This window comes from Canis lupus, chromosome X (assembly GCF_048164855.1).
Source record: "Canis lupus baileyi chromosome X, mCanLup2.hap1, whole genome shotgun sequence".
Taxonomy (NCBI): Eukaryota; Metazoa; Chordata; class Mammalia; order Carnivora; family Canidae; genus Canis; species Canis lupus.
The window spans coordinates 105,479,718-105,500,575 of record NC_132876.1 but is presented as its reverse complement, the minus strand read 5'-3'; the positions used below and the strand labels follow the sequence as shown (position 1 = coordinate 105,500,575).

The following is a 20,858-nucleotide window of genomic DNA, read 5'->3' as shown; positions in this document are numbered from 1 at the left end:
CATGAGAACTCTTCAACAGCTAGTATTAAAAGGAGATACTTAAATTTCTTTTCAGCTTTCTTTGATTACACATTGAAATCCCAGAATCGTGCTTGCACATATGAAAGTTTTCCTACACCTTGTACCTTTTTCAGTACCATTAAATTTCTCAGGCTATTTTGTTCACACAAACACACTGGGACTTTCCTGACTCTATATTCAACAACTTCAAAATGACCCAAGCTGGGCCACAGGGTAAGTGTTAGCTTCTGCCCCTCAGGGTCCTGTCTCTCCCTGCTCTAGTGGCTGTGATAGGAAGCCCTTGAACTGGGAAGCAAGCAGACCTGCGTTCCATTCGGAGCAGTGCCACCTATTCTGGGAGAAGATTCCTAACCTTTCTGAGCCCATTTTCATATCTATAAAATGGAGATAACCTACAGAATCTACCTATGTGTAGAGCACTCAATGCACAACGTGACATATATAAGGTGTTCACTTAAGTAGATTCACTGCTTCTAACGAACTCTGGTAAGGAAATCTGGAAGTCTTGATCTCTTGGTGATGGTCACATAGAGTACTCAGTACAAAAGTTAAGATCGTCTGTTTTCAGCTGGGGAGAAAAGTAGAAGACAATGGGGAAAGATATTGCAGAAGAATAAACCCAAGCATTTCAGCATAGCTAGAAGGCATGGTTCAGGTCCCTGCGATGAAGGAGGGCTATTCCTTGGGGGAGAAGCAGAATGCCCCATTCCCTATGAAGCCTCTGCTCAGATCTGTTGATAACTACCAAAGGAAAAATTAAAGTCTCCACAGGCTTATTTCACCAAGCTTTGTTCACTTGCTTTTTATTTTCCTGATGCCAGGGTTAAGGATTCTGACAGAGATGCTATACTCAAGTTAACTTCATCAGTCATTCTATGGAACAGTTAGGTAGGTAGGTAAGTTCATTTAACGCTAAACTGCAGAGAACATCTCAAATGGCTGAGAAACCAGGAGAAGGGTTTAATATGTGAGAAAGGCTGTTTACTGCACACATATTCAGAGTTTCTAATGAACAACTCACTCCTTGAACTTCTAGAGCAGCGCTGTGCAACAGAAATATGAAGAGCCACAAATGTGAGCCAATGATTAATTTTACACTTTCTGGTAGCCACATTTAAAGTAGTAAAAATGGTGAAGTTGATTTTAATAATGTATTTTATTTAACCCAGTATACCCAAAATATCATTTCAAACTATAATCAATATAAAAATGAGTAACGAGGATATTTACCTTTTTTGTCATCCTAATTTTTTAAATCTTAATTCAGACTTGCCACATTTCAAGTATTCAATAGCCACAAGCAGTAACCATATTGAACAGCGCAGCTCTAGAATCATAGATATACACTAATTTTTTTTATTAGAATGAGTAATCTTATTCTTGACTTCAGCTAGTTTTAATCCCATTAAATTGAATGGAAAGACTCTCAGTTTTTTCGTAAGGAGGTAAATTTTAAGAATCTAAAAGAAATCTAACAATACTGTGAATAAAATACTTGATTATCTTAGTCATAGGATTGGGCTACATAGCCTAATGAAAAAAATGGTAAATTCTAAGTTTGATCAGAGTTGGTAAGTGCCAAGATGTCTTTGGCATTACAACATTTTCCTATAACTGTTCCTGAAGAAACACAATGCTGAAAAGTAGGTGTTGTTAACAGGACACGTAAGGAAAAGAGGAACTAAGTTACCACCAACACAAGGAAATAATCTGATAAATCTGGGACACACTAAGACAACCAGTGTTCTGATCTTTCTCACACACACAAAAAAAGAGCAGGGAACTGTTTTAGATTAAGATTAGACAGAAGTCATAACCAAAAGTAATGCATAAATAATGACTGGATTCTAGGGCATTCTGAGAAATGGGAGAATTCAAATATGGACTAGCTATTAGATGATATTGTTAATTTACACCTAGATGGAATGGCATTGAACATGGGTAGGAAAGAGTCCTTATTTGTATAGGAGAGGCATGTTAAGTTTTTAGGGATGGAAGTATTATGATGTTTGCAACTTATTTTTGAAGATTCAGCAAAAACCTAGATAAAGCAAATATGGTAAAATGTTAACAGTTCTTGAATCTAGGTGACAGCTACACAGTTATCCACTATACTACTCTTCCAACTTTTTGTATGCTTGAACATCCTCATCATAAGCAAGAAAAAGGAGAGAAAGTTCTAGAGTCAAAGACATAATAACTCAATATGTGGTATGAACCTTGATTAAATCCTTAAAAAAAAGCTAAAAAAAAAAAGACACTTGGGGGACAAGTGAGAAAAATTAGAAAATGAAGTGGATATCACATGACATTAAGTAATGACTGTTAATTTCAACAATGGTATTATGGTTATGTCAAATTTCCTCACCCTTGGAAAATGAGCTGCTAACTCAAGTAGTTAGGGATGAAGTACCATAATATCCACGACATTCTTTCAAATGGTTTTACATTGCTAAAGCCAATGTGGTAAGATGATAACTCTAGTAACCTATAGTATATGTTTATGGGTGATCATTCCACTATTCTTTCAGACATTTTTTTATGTTTAGAAAATCTAATAAGTATTTTTAACAATTTAAAGCTAAAAATAAGTGCCTATCAATATTCCATTTTTCTAAATTTCAGCAAATAGGAAAAAAAACACAAATCAAAACTGCCTGTAGTTTTCCCTGTGTAAATTCTTACTAAAGAGATCAGCCCAGATGTAACATATCTTTATTTCTGTGCCCTTTCTGGCACCATGCATATATAATAGGTATTAAAATGGCTCTGTGTGAGACCTGCAGCATACCAAAGGTAAAGGAAAAATAGATGGGCCCTATTTTCAAGGGAGATCAAAATCGTATGGTACAAAATAGTTCAACCCAATTTTCCATTTTAGTTTGGTCTATGAAGAGCAGTTCTCAAAAATCTGCCTAACATAGTGTTTCTCAAAATTGAGAATGCCATACATTCCTCCTAAAACTAATATAACAATATATGTTTAATTCTACTGGAATTAAAATAAAATAGGAAGCCACAGATCCCTTTGATAAGCATTAATTCTCATACATTGCTAAGACCAGAATCACGGACTACCATTTATCTTACCAGTATTACTAAAATAAAACTAAAAGATTTCCATTATATTATCAAAAACAATGGTTTCTCTGTGGCCAGGGCCTTATTAAGTTTTTCTAAGAAATTAACTCAAGAAGGAAGCCTTAACATTTTTATTCTGAGGAGATACCCAATACCTGGCTAATGGTTAATAACCACCTCCTCTGCTATTATAAGCAAACAAAATCCATCAGAAGGTACAAGTGATGCTTCATATAATTTATAAAACTATCCAATGGTATTAACTTTCATTTCAGACACTGTCACTACCACATTGAATTGGTAATTAGAATATAAAAAGGCTCTGCGCTCAACTGCTAACAATTATCCATCATATTGTCCCACAAAAGGAGAAGTTTTATTTCCTATTTCACCAGTACTTCCATCTAGATTGAAGTTGGAGGGTTTTTGTTTGTTTTAGTAGTAGGAAAGCATTTGCATTTAATGTATAAAGACAAAACAGGATTCCCCAGGGAAAGAGAGCAATAAAAACATATAGTAAGGGAAAAAAATCAAATCAGACAAATGATTTACATAGTTGATGCGGAGCCGATTATCACCCAACAAAAAGTAATTAAGAAATGTATTTTTTAATTTCAATAATTTCTGCCAGATCAAGTACATTCTGAGAATAAAGATAAAATCCTGTAAAATTGGGTTTTCTATTAAAAGTATAAGTTAATGATATTCCATAGCATTTGGGGGGGGGGTGGAAACATGCCACACTGCTGAGTGTTATTTTTCAAATGGTGTAAACAACTCCCCCTTTGCAAATATTATATTTTTTATCACCAGGTGTGGTAACTAAAGCTGAAGAACTATTTAACATGAAGGGTGTCGAACCAAAGATTTAAGTGTGCTTTCTAGAAAGAAGAAATGATGCAAGAGGTAAACAGAGCCCCAGAGGTAACCATGTGATTAGAAACCAATTAAGTTAAGCAATTACTGAAACTGCTTTCTCTCCTTTCAGCACGAAAGGATCACAAGTGAGACTCTGATATAAAAATGAAATATGCTTGCATACAAAAAGGCCAAGGCTGTTTTGGAGAAAGGATATTTTTCAGATAGCAGAACTATTACACGGTAAAATGTGCACAGGGATGTTTCATTGATGTAGACAGAGGATTTATAGTCTATTAGGTTAGAAATGCCAAAACAATGGTTTTAGACATAAACGTTTTCATGGTTAAATTCAGTTAGTATTCATAGTGAAAGAGGAGAAAAATAGAACTACTTACGAGTAGGGGAAAAAATCAACTAGGTCAGGGTAGGGGAGAATCACCACTAGAGCCTACTGGCTTTCAAGAGTAATTTTATGTTTACTCACTACAGTTTAGAGGAATACGGAACTGCATTAACGCACATCATTCAAAACTAACGAAACTCCTCTCAATTCTAATTTCAGCATGTATTACTTAAATTAATTTTTAAAAATAGAGCTAGCCTGACCCAGTTCAGATTTAATTACTCTGTGAAAAGAAAGAAAAGTTAAAGCAAACTTGGAATATTTTGAGTTAAATACTTATGTTCCAACTTTAAAAGTACTTTTAAAATAAAACTACTCTACTACCTACCTGGTTCATCTTTCACCCACAAAATGTGTTTCTTAAACCTAAATGCAAAAGCTACAACAAATCAGACTGCTTGTACATAAACTATTACAAATCAGACTGCTTGTACATAAACTATTCTCTTTTTAACTCCTGACCAAGCCTAGAAATCTTACCTTAAAAACATACTGCTTTAACTAAATAAGTCCTATCTACTGCTTTCAAATGCACTGACCTTCTCAAAAACACTGGATGGAGTCATCAAACAAAACCTGATGTTCTGAATGATGGTATCGGTATGTCTCCAGCGTCTTCTATCATGCCGCAGCCAAGACTGCACAGCCTCGTACAGCTCTATCTCTGGGAACCTGCTCAGATGATCATTATCCAAGTAAGACATGAGCTTCTCAAAGCTCAGATAAGACAGGAAGTCAGGCCTGGACATGAGTGGTACAAAGTTGTCTAGCAGAAAGGCGTCCAACTTCTCCCTGACTCCCTCGATGTTAACACCAAAATCATCTAAGAGTCTCATAATTTCTGCACAATTTTCTAAGCAGATTTTCGCTAATAGAAAAGAGCAGCAGAACTTCACCACTTCTATAAGTTGAACATACATGGCAGCCTGAAGGATCTCATGAACAGTATTCATACTCAGTTCTATAGTTCCATAGTACATAAATTGAAGGACGTGGCTGAAACCAGTAGCAGTTAGACCTTTTAAATGAATTTTGTCCTGATCTCGCTCCCTCATGTCTGCAGTAAACATAATTCTGAAGTAATCACTCTGGGTGGCCAAGAGTGCTTTATGGGCCTGGAACTGATGATCTTCAATAACCAGAGTGACATCAAGAAGCAATCCCTCCTCATACAGTGCTCTGAACCCAGCAGAGACACTGGTGTCATGGATGGAGGAACAGAATCCTTCCACGTCCCCTGCCATGAATCACCTGGAAAAAAGGTAATCAAAGAAAACTGTGTTAATCATTTCCATGCATTCTGAAGACATTATTAATTTAGGAGCTTAAACAATTTTTCGTAATTATCTCAATTTCACTGCCTCAGTCTTAAATGTACAAGCCCTCTGGGAGAAGACAACCTAAAGGCTTCCCTTTTTTTGGCTTCCTCACCTGGGGAAAAAAATCTATTACATACCTATCAAATAATGGTAAATTGTTAACTTAACAAACAGTATATGCCCAGCCCATTGGTTTTACACTGTTCACCAAGTATATTTCAATATGTCCCCAAATTATCAACACAAAAAGATTTCTCTGCCAAATGCTGAATTATGAGGAAAAAGCAGCAAAAAAGAAATCAAACCAAGAAGCATTGCTGTTGACCTTGAAAAAAACCTAGAAACTTACCCAAAGGAAGTAATCAGATAAATATGCCAAGTTATACATACAAGATTTTTTCTTTCTAGCCTTACTTATAACAGAAAACTGGAAAATATTCAAAAGCCCAACAACAGATTATTAAATAAATACAGTGCTGTTGTCTAATGGATTACTGTAACAACTAAAAACAATGGCAGCAATCTACCTATTCTGACAAAGGATGTCTATTAGGTATTGTTATGTGAAAAAACACTGAAGGAAACTGCAGTTTATTGGGTCTATTTTCCAAAATAAAATATACATGTGTATGTTGAGATTCGAAAAAGTCTGGAGGAACATATACCAAAATGATATCCCTGGGTAGTAAGATTTCAAGAAATTGAGGTTTGCCTTCTCCTTTTTACTTACCTCATTAACCTTATTCTAAAATACAATGATCACACATTGCTTACATATTTAAAATACAAATAATTTTTAAAGGGAATGAAACCATATTTTTTGCATACCAGAGAAATGAAGCCAAGATAGTTAGAATAATTAAGATCTCCTAAGCAGAATAAACTAATTCAGTCTATTAGACTGTTTATGAAGCAAATTTTCTCCTTTTCACACAACCACCCTCCTTCCCACCCTGTCAGCCAATGGCCATCTATCCTCTTCTCAGTCTTGCACAGCTCAGGGGCCTCCTCCCATCCCAAATTCCCTCCCTACCCTTTCCTCTGTGCCCAGTGGAACCTTGCTTCAGTGTAAACAAACTTCCCTACCAGCTCCTGCTAGTCACCAAATTTTCTCCACAGTCTGATTTAAATACCAAAAAAAACCCTCTTGTACAGATTAAAACCTACCTTCTAAGCCTTCTTGTAGGTTTCTACTGTCCTTTTTCTAAAACATGCCCTTTTGCTCAGATAAAAATCCATCTTCTATTCCTTCTTGTCACTTATCAAATACACACATCCTGATCAATCACTCTCTCCTGCAAGTTCACGGACAACTCTGGCTGAAGCTCATGTTCTCCACTTCTTCAATGTTGGATCACTCATATGCAAAACCCGAAAAGTCCAATTTCCCTAGCCACCTCAACTCCTACAACCCCCCTCCTTACTCCATTTTAAAACCTTATTCCCATACCTGTTGGATCTCACCACAATCGAAAACCGGTGCCCATCTAAAATCTAAACGGTCAACTTTTCACTCAGGCTTAACCTCCACCTCTCTTTTTACTTGGCCTATCACTTCCAAACTTTACCTCTGTCCTCCAGCTTGGACTTTCTGGTATTAGACCCAATCTCCCCACTCTATTACCAAGCCCGCCTCCTTTACTTGCTGAAAGAGTGCCTCGTGTGTGCCAGGCATTATGTTAGGCATGGAAGTATGGGCCTTTTGGGAATCCCCTCTGCACCCTAGGTTTGGCAGAGCCCTCCGATATGACAGTGAAAAGGCAGCTTCCATGGACATGCTAAAAGCACTATTTCTCCACTCTTGTGAGTAGGTGATCACTGTGTTTTTCTATTTTGTCATCAATATGTTATCTGTGAAACCCTATGTTTAATTTTTTGACACATTAACCCATTGATTCAGCAGTTATCTCAGTCTAAAGTCATCTTAACCCACAAAACTTTGTGAATTAGCAAGAAAAAAGTCAGAAAGGATAACATACCAAAATGTTAAAAATGGTTATCTCAGGATGGTAGACTATCAAGCAGTTCTAATTTTTTCCCTTTTGCTAAACTGTGTTTTCTAATCTATCTGCCACAAAAGTGTATTATTGTTTTGAAAGTTCATTTTAAAAAATCTTTTTAAAAGGCCGGGGGGGTGGGGGACTGGCGCCTGAGTGGCTCAGTCAATTAAGAAGCTGTCTTCAGCTCAGGTCATGATCCCAGAGTCCCAGAATCCTGCATCAGGCTTCCTGCTCAATGGGAGTCTGCTTCTCCCTCTCCCTCTGCTCCTCCCCTGCTCATGTTCGTGCTCTCTCACTCTCACTCTCAAATAAATAAAATCTTAAAAAAAAATAAAAAAATAAAGATTATATCCTCGTCCCTATTTCTCAGAATCCTTCTGCAGCATGACTTACTCCCTTGGTTCATCACTTTCTCAGTTTCATGACACTATTTCCCTGATTTTCTTTCTATTCCTGGGCTACTTCTTTCTCAATCTCCTCCCTGGGCTCATTTTTCTTGAATGAACACTGCTGTTCCCCAGAATTCTGCTCTCAGACCTTCTTTCTTTTCATCTAAACATTGTGTCTCCTTAAATGACTTCTTAAAAACCCATGGGTTCTCCTAATACTTACCTTTACCAATACCTTGACCATCTCTGTCCAAATGGTGAATGGTCCACTAGATATTTCTTCTGGGTAACTGACTGGGATCTCAAAATCATCATGCCTAAAAATAGTCATAATTCTACTCTCTCCCAATCGGTTCTTGCTTCTGTATTTCCCATCTTACCAAGAGGCATTCTAGGTGCCTCTTGTCCCAGTTTGTCCCTAACTTACCTTTCAGTCTTATTGATTAAACGACATAATATGTTCACTTACCTAAAACAGCAAGTATGCACAAGGTGAAATTATTATCGAGTTTATTAGTACTCCATTAATCCAAAAGCTATACTTTCATTTTGGAAAGGCAGAACACAAGAGGGCTGTTTATCATTTGGAAAAGAGATATAAGATATCTTAGACACTGTAAGCAGAACAACTTTACTAATACATTCAAGATTAAAGTAAACTACTAGGGTTTTTCTTTTCCCCGTGTTATTTTTAGAGGTAAAATTAGAATTAGAGCTTTGAATTTTCTAAGTGATATGAGGCATATACACACAACTGCATACTGGGAAGAAAAGGAACATCACACAGTGTGGTATCTGAATAATCGAACATTATGGTTAATAGAGGACTATCCACACATCACACTAATAATCAATTTTCAAAATAACTGGAATTAAAAAACAGTAAATTAAAACAGATGAAATATCTGATATTTCATTATCTTTCTCAGGATCACTATGGACACCAATTATCACTCTGACTTGTCAAGATATTGGTCACATTTAATGAAGATTTAGTAATAGAAGATTGGACATCGGCATTCATATACTGAGAGTAGATTGCTTTGTGTTTTATTAATCTGTTATTTTGATTAAAAAAATAACCTAAAATACCATATATTTCACTTCCTGTCAAAGTTAACCCTCTCAGGACACCTGGGTGGCTCAATTGATTAAGCGTATGCTTTCGGCTCAGGTCACAATCCCAGGGTCCTGGGCTCCATACTGGGCTCCCTGCTCAGTGGAAAGTCTGTTTCTCCCTCTCCGTGCTGCTCCCCCAGCTTGTGCACTATCAAATTAATTAAGTAAATAATTTTTTTAAAAAACAAAGTAAACCTATTTAACAGTTATCACTATCTGAAAAGGTCTCAAACAGCTTTTACCTTTCTGAAAAAAGTTCAATCTAAAGGAAATTTTTAAAAGGAGATACTATACTGCAATAAACAAAGAGGTGCATATACCTTTTTGGACTCCTGTTTTCGTTTTCTTTGGGTGAATAGCAAGAAGTGGAATTACTGGGTCATATGGTAATTTTATTTTTAATTTTTTATGGAACCTCCATACTCTTCTCACAGTGGCTGTACCAACCTGCAATAGCCAATATATGGAAGCAACTCAAGCGTCTAGCGATTGATGAATTGATAAAGATCACGTGGTGTGACACACACACACTACAGAATATTACTTAGCCATAAAAAAGAATGCAATCTTGCCATTTGCAACAAGATGGATGGACCTAAAGGGTATAATGCTAAGTAAGTCAAAGAAAGACAAATATGATTTCACTCATACGCAGAATTTTAAAAAACAAACGAACAGGAAAAAAGACAAGAACAGAGTCTTTTTTTTTTTTTTAAAACAGAGTCTTAAATGCAAAGAACTGGTGGTTGCCAGAGGGAAAGTTGGTGGGGGGGAATGGGTAAAAAAAAAAAAAAAAGAGGATTAAGAGTACAGGTCTCCCTTTTTTTTTTTTTTAAGAGTATAGGTCTCTTGATGAGCACTGAGAAATGTCTAAAATTGCTGAATCATTATATTGTATATCTGAAACTAGTATAAGACTGTATGTTAATTATACTTGAATTTTAAAAGAAGTAAAAATTAAAAAATAAAAGGAGAAACTATGCTTTCTAAAAGAAGTAAGTAAGTAAGTAAATAAATAAATAAATAAATAAATAAATAAATAGAAGCAATCTAGGTTCCAGATACTTACTATGGTAAAAACATCACAGGGCAAAGAATCAAAGAGGGGGGTGGGGGGGCGCGGAGAGGAGAAACTGGGAGTCAAAAGACCCTTAAACCATAAGGACAGCACTCGTACTCCTCAGGGCACCCAGCCCACTAAGGGGGACTCCAACCAGGCAGGCTTCCACTCCGTGATCCTGTCTAGTCACATAAGGTCAGAATGGGTTGGGAAACATGAATCAAGATGAACACTCTCTTGTCAAGAATTTAGAAAAGGGATAAAAGAGACATGCACTGACTGTATGTATGACTGGACCTGGAATATGTCAAGGAGCAGCTGTGGGCACCAACTTCTGCCTGCCACGCAGGCTGAGTATCAGAGAAAGCCAATGGGCTAAAGAATAAAGCTAAGATGAGAGGATAGGGAGTGCTCCCCAACACCCTCATTTTTCCAGTTGCTAATAGGGCCCACCTCTATTCCTGTTCCCGGGTTCTAAGAGAAATTCTTCTATGCTTAAACTAAATCCCTTTTTTACTACCTCGGGTGGGTTTTTCCTTCATATTACCATCAAGGTCCCTAACTAACATGGCTTTAGAACAGAAATTGCTATACTTGAAGTTACTCAAACCTTGGTCTTATCTCTGCATCTGTAAAATTGAGAGCATTTAACATGAGCCACCCAAAATTTTTAGTCATAAAATTCTCACTTATTCTACTGTTCTCCTACAGAGGTATAATAATGCACTTACAAAGGCATACAGTTATTTTTCAAGTCTTAGCAATTCATTTGTCAAGTTTACTTGATCTAAATGGACTTCTAAAATTAATTTGTGATAGCTGGGACATATCAGTAACTTCTTTTCTCCATGAAAAGGCTTGGTGCATCTATCAGTAAGACTAACAGCTTTAAAGCAGCAGCAGTATTTTACATTTTAATAGGAAGTATGTGTATAAGCAGAAAACGATAAAATATTCAGTGATTAACTGACCCAAGATTTAATCTCTAAATGAAAGTAGTGAATTAAGAGTACAGGTGTGGAGTTAGAGGCCTATGTTTGAATACCCGTTCTACCTCTTACCAGCTCTGTGACATAGGGGCAAGCTATTTACCCTCTCTGGGTTCTCATGTCCTTATCTGTAAAAAAAAAAAAAAAGTGACATCAAAGGGGCACCTGAGTGGCTCGGTTGAGCATCTGCCTTTGGCTCAAGTTGTGATCCCAAGGTCATGGGATCGAGTCCTGCAACAGGCTCCCTGCTCCATGGGGGGCCTGCCTATCCCTCTCTCTCTGCCTCTCATGAATAAATAAAATCTTAAAGAAAAAAGTGACATCAATATCAATAGAACCTTCCTCACATAGTGCTGTGAGGATTACATCAGTTAATACACATAAAGACTTAGAACAGTATATTTTATCTGTTAAAATAAAGGACACCAAAATGTTAGGGCTTATTATTATACCTCTTCAGTTGGTGCTACTGGAACCAATAAAATAGACCTGACCCTTTAAAAAGTCTGGTTGTCTATGGAAAAACCCTTCTCCCTAGCCACAGTACTTTTTTCAAACCCCAACCTGCCTTATCAGTTAAGTCTCTTAGGACCCAGGCCAACTTAACTTGATAGACACTAGGGTTGATGGGTGAAATTTTTCAAGGTCATATGACTAGTTAAAAATAGAGATAAAACCATAATCTGATTTGCAAAAAATATAAAGAAATTTGTATTCTGTTGTAAAGAGCAAAACTTTGAAATTAAGAGTGGTTCATTAGTACTTACCACCTGCATGATCTGAAGAGTCTGTTAACTTCCTGACTTCAGTTTCCATCCACACATTAGGAATTATCATCACTACCTTATTATTGAGTGGCAGTGGTGATTAAATGAATTCACTTAAATGCCTAGCCCAGAGCAAGGCACTCCACCAGAGGTCACTCAATGTTGGCTCCCATTGTCCAACTCTTGCCTATTGCTCTTTTACCATTCACAAAACCATAGGAACTTGATACCCCTCAAAAATCAACTCTACAGATTCCACACCCTCCTAGAATTCATCACAACGTAAGTTTATGAGAGATCAAGAGATGTACTAGTAGTCCAAACACTGGACCTCATTTTGCAATGCATTTTTTTCCATTTTTTCTCATCACACAAATTTTGTAGCTTGTATGGGGCTCTTCAAGTTTTTCTGCCCTAACCAGAGTAGCTAATTTCTACATATGTGCTTTTCAACTTACAAGCCACTAGCTACAGGGCTATGGAGCACTTGAAATGTGGCTAGTCCAAATTGACATGTGCTGTAAGTATAAAATAAATGCCAGATTCTGAAGAGTTAGTACAAAAAAGAAAGTGTAAATTTCATTTACACAAATTTTTGTACTGATCACATGTTGAAATAATATTTTGGATGTAATGGGTTAAATAAAATATATTAAAAGTAATCTCGGGCAGCTCCAGTGGCGCAGTGGTTTAGCGCCGCCTGCAGCCCGGGGCGTGGTCCTGGAGACCTGGGATCGAGTCCCGCATAGGGCTCCTGCATGGAGCCCGCTTCTCCCTCTGCCTGTGTTTCCGCCTCTGTCTCTCTCTGTGTCTCTATGAATAAATAAATAAAATATTTTTTAAAATAAAATAAAAACATAAAAGTAATCTCATCTATTTTTTACTTTAAAAAAAAACCATGGCTATAAGAAAATTTTAAATTACATGTCTTATATTCCATTGGACAGCACGGATCTACAATATCAATGCTTAAGGCATCAACCAACCAAACTTACAAATGAACACATGAAACAAAAACAACTTGTTCACAGTCCATACCCTGGAAGCTACAAAGAAAAGGAAAAAAAAAAGTGAGGCTTAAATTAAAATAAAAAACACAAAACACACATATAAGCAAATAAAAAATATTAAGTATTAAAAGGAAAGTGTAAGAATACAAAAAGTAAAACATAACTTACACATAAGAAATCTCTAAGAATTATAGCAACTTACAGAATAAGTAATTTTAAGAATCACTGTGAAACTAAACTCAAGAACTACATACCTTAAAATAATAAAACCAACCAACCAAACAAACAAAAAAACCGAGGGGCCCGCGTGGCTCAGTGGTTTAGCGCCGTCTTCAGCCCAGGGCGTGATCCTGGAGACCCACGTGGCTCAATGGTTTAGCGCCGCCTTCGGCCCAGGGCCTCCCACATCGAGCCCCACATCGGGCTCCCTGCATGGAGCCTGCTTCTCCCTCTGCCTGTGTCTCTGCCTCTCTGTGTCTCTCGTGAATAAATAAATAAAATCTCTTAAAATAAATAAATTTTTAAAAACTACATATCAATGAGAGCTGGTTAAAAAAATCCATTAAGGGGATCTGAGGAGAGAGATTTACTAACATACAAAATGTTCAATGTACAGAAATTCTGTATCCTCACTTTTCAAAAACGGATCATCAGATTAAAGGAAATCATGGTTTATAAACCCATATATATATATATATATATGTATATATACATTCTACACTTAGCCTTCAAAATTTCAAATGGCAGGTTTTATTCAAAAGCGGAACCAGGGCAGCCCGGGTGGCCCAGTGGTTTCGCGCCGCCTTCGGCCCGGGGCGTGATCCTGGAGTCCTGGGATCGAGTCCTGCGTCCGGTTCCCTGCATGGAGCCTGCTTCTCCCTCTGCCTGTGTCTCTGCCTCTCTCTCTGGGTCTCTCATGAATAAATAAAAAATCTAAAAACAAAAAAAAAAGCGGAACCAACTTAAACTAAATGACAAGACATACACTACTGCGAAAAAATACTTAAGAGTATTTCATCAACTTGGCACTGATTAAAGAAAAAAAAAAGCCTCATATTTTCTACGCATAACAGTGATTAGTATAGCAATTTCCAAAATGTCGTCTAGGGACAAATGGGGTCCTAGTCCCCTAAAGGACTCCGCCGAAGTCAAAACTATTTTCATAGTAATGATTTTAAAAGTTGGGTTTTTTCGGGCAGCCTGAGTGGCTCAGCGGTTTCGTGCCGCCTTCGGCCGTGGGCGTGATCCTGGAGACCTGGGATCGGGTCCCGCACCCCGCTTCCTGCATGGAGCCTGTTTCTCCCTCTGCCTGCATCTCTGCCTCTCTTTCTCTCTCTCATGAATAAACAAATAAAATCTTTAAAAAAACAAAAATTAAAGTTGTTTTTTCACTTTCATTCTCTCAGTATTTTCTAGAAGCTAGACGTGTAATATGGTTAACAGATTAAATGCAGAAGCTGATAAGAAGCCCATTGTCTTTCATTAAGTCAGACATTAATTAGATCTGCAAAAAGGTAAAAATGATGCCACTCCTCTCACCAAATTTTGTTTGGTTTTGGAAAACATTTAATTTTCGGCAAAAATGCTAATTAGATTTTTTAATTTTCTAGTTTTAACTTAAATTTGGTAAATATAAACAGATACAACCCACATAGCTAGAAGCTCTTTAGGATCTCCAAAATTTTTAATAGTATGAGGTCTTGAGACCAAAAGGTATGATCAAGAGGTCAATGCAACACACGCATATACACAAAACATACTTTTCCTACCTCTGCCCTGAAAGACTATTAATGCTATTTATATCACAGAAATTTCTAACAGTTTAAACTCTCTAGTGACCAGTAAAGAAAGAAGTCTAGTGGGGGTAAAATTGGACAGGAAATTAAAGGCAAAGAAATTAAATGCTTCCTTTTCAGTTAGAAGGCTGCCATTCCGATTTGAAGGCAAATTCTAGGCAATTTAATAGAAGACATTTCAAAATTAACCTCCATGTTTATGCCATAAGCAATAATTAAATGCTTTCATATTCCTCCCAAAGCTCCTTAAAAATTCATACAAAATCCTAAGTCATTTGGAACAAAAGCTAGATTCTCAGAGCTTGATATACTTTTTTCAATGAAAAATTTAAATCATTTCATACTACCTTTATCCTCAAACCGGTAGCTTACCAAAGTTGATAACTAATGCAGAAAATCCCATACTTGCACACTGAAAAGAAAATGCAAGGCTTACTACGGATAAAAATAGAATTAATTTCTGAGTCATAAAGTTTCTCACCATTTCTGTAACTTACAAAGAAGAAAATTTAAAGTCTGGGAATCTCAAAGTGGCTAAATTCTCAATCTAAAAGGCAAGAAAAATTTAAAAACAGACTCATTGTATTAGCTCTATCAACAGTCATCTTACTCTTGGATAACACTATTCAAATGGAGAAACAACTCAGTTTAATATGGAAGGAAAGGCTGCATAACTTTAATTTGTTTAATACTGGAAATTCTTTCTTGTCTATCTAAATGTTTTTATAGCTCAGTACCAAATTGCAAATGACCGTTTAACTAAGCTTTTAGGAAGGCTCTGGGTTCTCCAGTCCCAGGTTGGCACCCATTATCCAAATTACTTCACTTTTCAGGTATGTTTAGCATTTAATCATTCTATAATACAAGAAACCTTGTAAGAAAAAAGCCACTCCTGCTTTAATGCTATTTTTTCATCAGGAGATTTTCATTTAATGCTCCTCTGCCTATTCCTCAGTACGAGCAGTAGTAGTCCAAGAGTGATGTCATGGAAAACAGCTTCCCTAGCCTTCAGAGATTGGATCCAGTGAGAATTCTAGGAAAAGCCTCTATTGGGGAATAAAACCCCAAATCTTCTAAGTTATTTCCTAACAAGAAATCATCAACATTATAACGTTAACATCCTAGTTCTCTACAAGAATTATAAAAAACTAAATCTTTTGGAAGGTCCTGATGTTCTGATACAGATTTCCTGCAAATCTTTAAGTGATGTACAATCATTAACTAAATTCAATGATTTTATCAGAGACAAAGGAATAAATTTTCTATCTGTTCTTATTTGTTTCAATGATTCAGCCAGATGAGCTTTAAAGGCCTTATATTAAAAACAGAGTATCTTGAGGAAATACCTTGCCTTTTCTAGTTTCTTCCAAAGTAAAAATTTCTAAATCTGAAAAGGCCTTCCACTTTTGGACCAGTAGCAGTACAACATATACCTACAACAAAGATGAATCATGAGAGCCCCTCCAATGATTCTTAAGATGGTTAATAATAATGCTCTATTACTCTCCCCCCTTGTTCATCCTGCCCCGATACACTGGCCTCTTTTGCTGTTTCTTGAAAAACAGCCACACGCCCACCTTAAGGCTTCTACACTCACTATTCCCTCTGCCTGGGATGTTCACTACATTTCCAGATATATAGAGAGCTCCCTCAGGTCTTTATTCCAGTGTCATCTCAGTGAGGCCTTCCCCAAACCCCATCTTTAAAAAAAAAAAAAGAAAAGAAAAACCAAAAAATCTCACCCGCCCCCACAACCAGAAATCCTCACTTTCCCTTTCTGCTTTATTTTTCTCCATAGTATATTAAAATAGAGGTAACAGGCTCTTTTACTTATTTAGTTTACTGTTGGGTTTTTTTTCTTTTTTTTCAGTTTTGCTTTGTTGTATCCTTCACAACCTAGAAATAACAGCACTTGGCACATAGTAAGTGCTTAATAAATATTTATTTGTTGGGTAAAGAGATAAATTTAATCCTCATAACTCTCCAAGTTCTGTAACTATCCCTGATTTAAAGATGAGAAGAATCAAAGCTCACAGAGGTTAAGAAACTTGCCCAAGGCTATGATTCTTAAGTCGTGGCGTTGGGGGTCCGCCCCACTTCAGAGCCTCTGTGTTTAAACAGTGTCCTACAATGCTTCACCAGTGACTTCTTCAATAAAAAACTCCACACCAACTACACCATTCCAGTTAAGGGGAAATATATGCTAATAAATTAATTCAACCCCTCAAATTAAATATTCATTCTCCTCCCAGTTAATATTATTTACTCTTAAAATATTTACAATGTGAAGGGCAAGCTGACAACAGGCCAGCTAATTTTCAGGGCCCGAGCGAAATGAAAATTTGGGCCCCCTTATCCAAAAGAAGGAAAAAAATGTCATTAAAAGTACTAAAATAAAAAGCCTTCTCCTTTCTTCTGAGGCTTCTCTTGACTTGTCATGGTGTTTTTTTTGTTGTTTAATGCGTTCTAAGTGAAGAAAAATTAAACATTTAAATTAGCATGAATTTTACCATTCACCTTTATATTGAACAATGCCAGTTTTATATGCAGATTATTATACCAACTTCAGGGCTCTTCCGAACACCCACAAAGCCAACCCAGCCCTGGTTCCAAGATTTTAGCCCCAGAGAACCCAAATCAAGGCAGAGAGAAGGTCAAACCTTGAAATTCCTAATAAAGTGGTGATCTGCCAAAATTTTATCTTCAGGACAAACGATAAGTCCAATGTATAAAAGCTAGAACATTAAAATAGGCTCTTCCATTTGCTAATTTAATCCTGCCCGCTTAAATTATTTTGTCTTTTTACACAACACAAAGCCATCCTATACAAAAACAACTGGTATTGGATTATAAAATAAAACATTTCAGAAAAAAATCAGAAAACTATTTGCTAGCTAAAAATAATAATAATAATATAGTTAAAAAATGCTTCTTTCACTTTTTGTGAACCATTTTTAAGCCAAACCATACTACATTTTTGATGTACCCAGTAAGAACAATTCCATACTGTTACACATATATATTATAAATTCTGACAAATAATAAATCCAATTTCTCAAACCACAAATATTTACTCCATTATTCCTAAGTTAAATCAGCAAGAGTGCAAATTAACACCCATTCCCACTGAAAAACTGGTTCTAAACACCTACTAAGTGCTGTGACGATTTAAAAAGAGAATTAAATTATATAAACACTATTACATTGTCAAAAAGTTCAAAATTTCTACATTTCTAGATCTTTTAAGAATCACAGACATCTGAATGCATTTGTAAGCTCTTCAAAAACAATTCTCAAATTAGTAGATATTCAGGCATCCTGTTCCCTAGACACGAAAAAACAGCATTAAAATTGGAGTATATATCTTAAAAGCATTTTCTAAGACACAATTTAATGAAATCAACAAAAATAAATGTAAATTCGGAAAATATGTAAGACTAAAACATAAGTGTTAAATAAATATTCCGAGTAAGAAAAAGGGCATAAGCGGCCTAGAAAAATGAAAAGCAAAGCAGTAGAGTAACGTTAAATTTGAATTAAAGAATACCGTTATTTAAATAAGCAGTTAGCATTTCGTAGGAAGAAGGCCAAGCAACGTGACTATTATATATTTCTAGTCGATTCACGGCACTGCTTCGCTATTCCGTACTTATTGCTTATACTTATAATACGGGGGGGGGGGGGGAAGAGGCAGCAACAGTTAGCCACTACAACATTAACCACTCTGGCAAGGGTTACTTAAAAAATTGCTTTGCATTTTTACAACACTTTACAGCTATAGGTTATTTTCACATATATGACCTCATATAGTCCTCGCTACCCTGTGATGTGGCTATTACTGACTAGATTTCATAGATAAGAAACCGAGGTTCGGTAAGCGATTTTCTCAGCGTCACCCAGTCGAACCCAGACCTTCTTATTCCACGTTTTATGCTTCGCATTTCGCATAGTTCTATTTCAGGCATAAACAGAATTTTTAAAGGGAAGGAACGGGTTAGGGAGAAAATAATCATGGTACCTGCAGCTGTGTGCTGCAAAAAATGGCTGAATTATGCTTCTTCCGTTTTTTTTTTCCCCTCCTTAAAAAAAATTATATTTCAAACAATTTAAGTAAACTCAAAGACAAATTAGGTCCCGGCGTCTACCAAATGTTTGACTCGGGTCTGAGCAGAAAAGGCTACCGAATCCGTGCCGGGCACGGGGCCGCGGACGAAGCCCGGGCTCCCGCAGGCCGGCGGGCCAGGGGCGGCTACGCACCTCGGGGGTCTGTCCAGCCTCTAGTGGACGGCAGTCTGCATCAGGAAGAAGCGGGCCGGCGGGCCGGGCGGTGGGCGGTCGGGCGCCGGGATGGCACTCGGCAGGCTCCTCGAACCTCTTACAAGGGGCCGCTCCCGGGCCGGGCCGGGGCGCTCAGGCGGGGGGCGAGTCTGCGCGCCAGCGGCCCCCTCGAAACCAGTCCTGGGAAAGAAGACAGCGCTGAGTCGCGAGTCGAGACAGTCGGGCTCGGCGCGAGGCGGCGCGGCGTCGGGGCCGGGCCCGGCCTTGCCAACACCAGGGGCCTCGCGGCGCCCGGCGGGGCTCGGCTGGAGGACCGACGCGGGGCCACAGGCGGGGGAAAGGGCTGGGGGGCCGCGGGCAGCGGCAGAAGCGCCGGCGGTAGCGGTGTCGACGACGGCGTCTCCGGGCTTCTGCCCCGAAGCGCGCCGAGCCTCAGGATCACCCACGCCGGGGGTGGAGGAAGGCGGGAAAGGGGCGGGCAAGGGGCGGAGCGTGCGGGGCCACGAGCCAGGGGCCGCTCCGGGCCGCGCGCCCCCTGCGGGCCGCAGGAGCCGCCCGGGGCCGGCCCAGGGAGGCGGGGCCCGCCGGCAGGGGGCCCCATGCGGCGTCGTCGCAACACGGAAGCCTGCCACGCGGGTAGGGAGGTCGAAGGGTGGGAAGGCGAGAGTTGGAAAGCAGGCTTCGGAGGCGCCGTCGGCCCCCATCGGCGCCTCGAGGGGGCCCGCGCGCGGGCCGCGGCCCGGAGGGTGTTTACCTTCCCCCTGGTCGAGCGCCAATGCCGCCATGTTTCAGCCAGCGCGCGTCACTTCCGGGACCGGGGGAGCGGGAGCGGGTGTGGGAGCGGGGTGGGGGCAGGGCCGTCCCACGCCCGCGGGGCCCCACGCTCAGGCCCGCCACGCCGGCGGGCCCCACCGAGGGAATGAGGCGGCCGGGCGCTGCACTGCGGGCGCGACCTAACGCGTTTTCCCTCGTGGCGTCGCCGTCGGGGCTGGGAATGCTCGGTGGTGCTCGTCCCGCCGCAGCGGTCCCGCTCGGTCTGCGCGAGCCGGGGGCTCGAGCTACTGCGGCGCGCCCACCCTCCACAAGTTGTGGAGTGGGACGCCCGGGAAATGTCTTTTTGCATCTCGAACACCACGGTGGGGGCGGGGGAATCTGCGACGACGGGGAGGAAGCCTTGCCATAGCTACCTGTTATAAAATTGACTACATCTGCGCCAAATGACATCATTTTTGCACGGCAACTTGCAGGGTATAATTGCGTCATAGTTCACTCGGCTTATTGCACAACAATTACACGTTTCGGAAATGCATTTCCCAGAGGTGGGAAAATTCATGGAAAACGGCATGTCTGCACCGCACAGAAATGTCGGCTCTAAAAGCGCTATTCTATTTGCGTCAAAATAAGATGGCAAGAACGCACATTCAGAGAGCAGTGATTTGGGGAGGTTCTTTTTAAATAAGGCAGCTGTAGCGTTCTAGCGAATGCTTTTAAAATATCGCCTTTTTTGATTTAAGAATATTAAAACTACTCCATAGGACTGCTCTGTAAATTTGTTGTGAAATCTCTTTGTGAGAAAAATGCAAATAACAGAAATACACAGCTGGAGGCCAGTGGTTCTACAACTAACCTTAAATTAAGCCATCCATTGCCCATTTCTAATCCTAAACTGAGGAATTTCTCCTACCCCCACCCCCACCCCACCCCCCGCCGCCATTTTCTCTCTAGACCAATATCCCGATGAATTTACAGTGAGGTGTGTGGCTGA

At 39.1% G+C, this 20,858-nt stretch overlaps 1 protein-coding gene across 2 annotated transcripts in view; it reads right to left on the bottom strand.

Annotated features, from left to right (window-relative positions):
- Window positions 1-19,889, bottom strand: part of KLHL15 (kelch like family member 15) — a 35,819-nt gene extending 15,930 nt beyond the window's left edge. The window contains exons 1-3 of one of the 2 annotated variants that reach the window (XM_072815999.1): window positions 19,848-19,889; window positions 19,073-19,273; window positions 4,906-5,617 (exon numbers count right to left, since the gene is read on the bottom strand). In XM_072815999.1, coding sequence (XP_072672100.1) covers window positions 4,906-5,610 — 705 coding nt within the window. In that variant the 5' untranslated portion in view covers window positions 5,611-5,617; window positions 19,073-19,273; window positions 19,848-19,889. Of the gene's footprint in view, window positions 1-4,905; window positions 5,618-19,072; window positions 19,477-19,847 lie in introns of those variants that run through there. The other variant, XM_072815998.1, reaches the window with a different exon arrangement.
- Window positions 19,890-20,858: the final 969 nt, after the last annotated feature.